The sequence below is a fragment of the Pygoscelis adeliae genome, unplaced genomic scaffold, assembly GCF_000699105.1.
Source record: "Pygoscelis adeliae isolate BGI_AS28 unplaced genomic scaffold, ASM69910v1 Scaffold17, whole genome shotgun sequence".
Classification (NCBI taxonomy): Eukaryota; Metazoa; Chordata; class Aves; order Sphenisciformes; family Spheniscidae; genus Pygoscelis; species Pygoscelis adeliae.
Window position 1 is genome coordinate 2,167,883 of NW_008825234.1, and position 3,276 is coordinate 2,171,158.

The following is a 3,276-nucleotide window of genomic DNA, read 5'->3' on the forward strand; positions in this document are numbered from 1 at the left end:
CTGAAAGAGTGGTTAAACATTGGAAGAGGCTGCCCAGGGAAGTGGTTGAGTCACCATCCCTAGAAGTATTTAAAAGACGGGTAGATGAGGCGCTTAGGGACATGGTTTAGTGGGCATGGTGGTGTTGGGTCTATGGTTGGACTCAATGATCTTAGAGGTCTCTTCCAACCTTAATGATTCTATGATTCTATGAAAAAATAAGGAATTTGGCATTCATTACAAGATTCCCACACATACTTATAGAGAGACTGGTAACAGACTAGACAGCGTCCCAACGGAAATCATATTTTAGAGAGATTAGGATTAGGAAGAAATTTGAGACAGTTATAAGAAAGTGGTTGGGACAGTGAAAAAACTAATTAACATTCAACAGAACTTTAGTAAGGGAGGACAGAGCTACTGAAAGAGAGAAAGGGAAAATGCTAAGTAGTCTAGCAGTCCCAGCACTTCAAAGAGACATGAAGAGCTATAGCATGGAAGCAGCACCACCGCCAAAAGTAGTTTTTCAACAGGTTTAAAGAAGGCGTTCCAAAAAAGTCAGTGTGTTATGCAGGCATCAGAAAAGAAATACTGACTAACGTAGGAGTAATGCAAATCCAGTGGATACAATGCTACAGTCAAGCTCCTGGAGGCTAGCCTTCAGAAACTCCCAACGTCAATTTGATAAAAACAAACACTAATTTGAAGAAGCCTTAGAAGGTAATATAACACTGACTGAAGCTCCAGGTGAAAAAAAAGCTGAAGTTTCCTCATATAGTGAAGGAACCCAAAGGGCTTAATTATGAACATAAAGGATTAAACTATACTGCACCACATCGATACTACGCAAAATCTAGCAAAATAACAACTCAAGACTTCATCTACTTGCACACAGTCAGATGGTACAACAGGGAAGAGTTTACGGACACAACGTCTTGACTCTTTAAGCAACTGCCAGTTGAAAAATCTGATTCTGTAGCATCCAAGAAAAGAAACTAACCCTGAACAACTCAAACTAAGGAGTTAATTCAAGAAGTGACAACAGATCAACTGAAAAATAATGTCCTTGACATAATCAGTTTCCATTTTTAAGGACAGACACTGACCTAAATTACTCTATACAGAAACATTCAAAGTTCTCTATATACAATCTATGTCATTATACATAAACAAACAGAATTCTTTGTTTATCTATAAGAGGTGGCATAATCAGACAGAAATCTACACCAATGACACCTTTTTATATATGTTCCCGAATAAGATGGTTTTAACCGTAAGTGAAATAATCTGAATAGACAGTATGTTACTAGATTAAATGAATACTGAGAACTCAAAGCAGTGCACAGTAAATAAAGACATTTATATTATGCTTAGACATACAAGGGTTGTAAATTAAATAGAGGGCTGCATGGTATTAACCAACATGAGTTAATATACTATTATCTGAATTCAGTAACCTTTGGCTTTACCAGTCACCAATTTTTCTCTTGTACACATTTATCAAATTAGCATTGCTTTATTTTAGATTATTCACAGTAGGAAAATAAGGGCAGCTCTAGAAAAAGGAAAATATTTAACCACTAGCAACAGATACAAAAATACCAAGTTGCCTACTCTTAAACACTCACATTCAAGACAACTGCTAGAGTGTTCATTTCCCCCACCCATATTAAAGGCAACAAGATATTTCTGAGTAGTTAAAAGATTAGCAAATTCTAGACTAGGGAATGTTGTTGTTAGTACTATATTCAAGTATATCATGATTAGTTAAAAAAAAAATTCTTACCACAGCTTTGGCTGAACTTTCCTGCAAATCCCACAATAATATGTTATTATCAGCCAGTGAAATAATCTTTTTACCGTCTCCCATTGGTTCCCACATGACACTGTAAAACAGAAAACAAAAAAACAACCTAGCATTAAAACCAATCAGAATTTGCACTAGAAAGCCATTTTAACTCTGTGGATCTAATATATTCCAAAACATATTAAACAATATTCCTTATGATTTCCTTCAGCTGAAATCCATCCCATATTTTAAGCACAAAATCTGCCATTAACTAGCAATCTAGCAATTTTTACACATACTAGATGAACTTTATTGCAACATCAGTTACTTAAAAGCTATATGATACCAAACTTCGGCTTACTTATGGAATCTTTTAGTCAGTGCTAATGTACACATCCTTTTTTTTTTTTTTGAGCGCCCTTTGACATCTCGTCCAAATCTGTCAGAAAAAGGAACGCCATCCAGCTTCCCTAGATTCTAGCCTAACTGTAAAAATAGAGCTTCTCTAAATCCTTACTCCATTTGTCGTCCATTCTGCATATTGACTCATACAGTGATCATGCAAAACAAACAGCGATTATGTCATTATAGCATTCTGCATACATACACAGAAAAGAGACCTTTGACATACGCTCACTTTTGAGTGCTTTAGCTTGAAACCTCGAAGTTCTTCATATGTAACATTGTGCATCCTTTTTGAAGATGCACCAAAAATCATAAGCCTCAGAGCTTTGATGCAAACTTCTTTCAGTTCAGCAGCTGTCATCATGACTCAATCAACATATACTTTTTACCTGTGATTCACCAGTTTCATCCTATACGTGAAGGAATGCAAGAAATCAGTCCTCATCTCTAGTTCTGCCTATGAGAAGCAGCATATCCAAGCCAGTGAGTATGGGCAGCACAGCTAAGTATATGCACTATAACCCTAATAAATTTGCTGGAGATAACGGTAAGGTTAAAAGAATAATACTTATCATTTGAGGAGCATAGGCTTCCATATCCAACACTTTTAAAAGAAAGTTGTGCAACCTCCCAACCATCTTACAGTGATGCAATATAGCTGAAGGCAGAGATCACAACTTCAGTATCAATAGGTACATGGAGAAACTTCTTCCCATCTCTAGACAAAAACTTATGTTATTCAAAGGCATTTGATATGCTGTTCTCATCCTCAGTGCATACATGAAGTAGTACCTCTTGAGGTTTGTCAAGAGTCCATCACTAGAGGTAAGTTTTCTAGTCTGTTTAGCTTTTTGCATTAATCAATTCAGTATCTGAATTGAAGAGATAAAAGAAAGTTGCATGAGTAGATGCAGCCTTGGGCAAGTGAGCCCAACATTAGGCAGCCACTAGCTACCTTCCTAAGTCGGTGCTGCACACTATAGAATCATAGAATCATTAAGGTTGGAAGAGACCTCCAAGATCATCGAGTCCAACCGTCAACCCAACACCACCATGCCCACTAAACCATGTCCCTAAGCACCTCATCTACCCGTCTTTTAAAT

At 36.9% G+C, this 3,276-nt stretch overlaps 1 protein-coding gene across 1 annotated transcript in view; it reads right to left on the reverse strand.

Moving 5' to 3' along the window:
- TSSC1 (tumor suppressing subtransferable candidate 1) overlaps positions 1–3,276 on the reverse strand; it is a 100,021-nt gene that overhangs the window by 28,911 nt on the left and 67,834 nt on the right. The window contains exon 6 of the mRNA XM_009329308.1: positions 1,766–1,865. Coding sequence (XP_009327583.1) covers positions 1,766–1,865 — 100 coding nt within the window. The remainder of the gene's footprint in view (positions 1–1,765; positions 1,866–3,276) is intronic.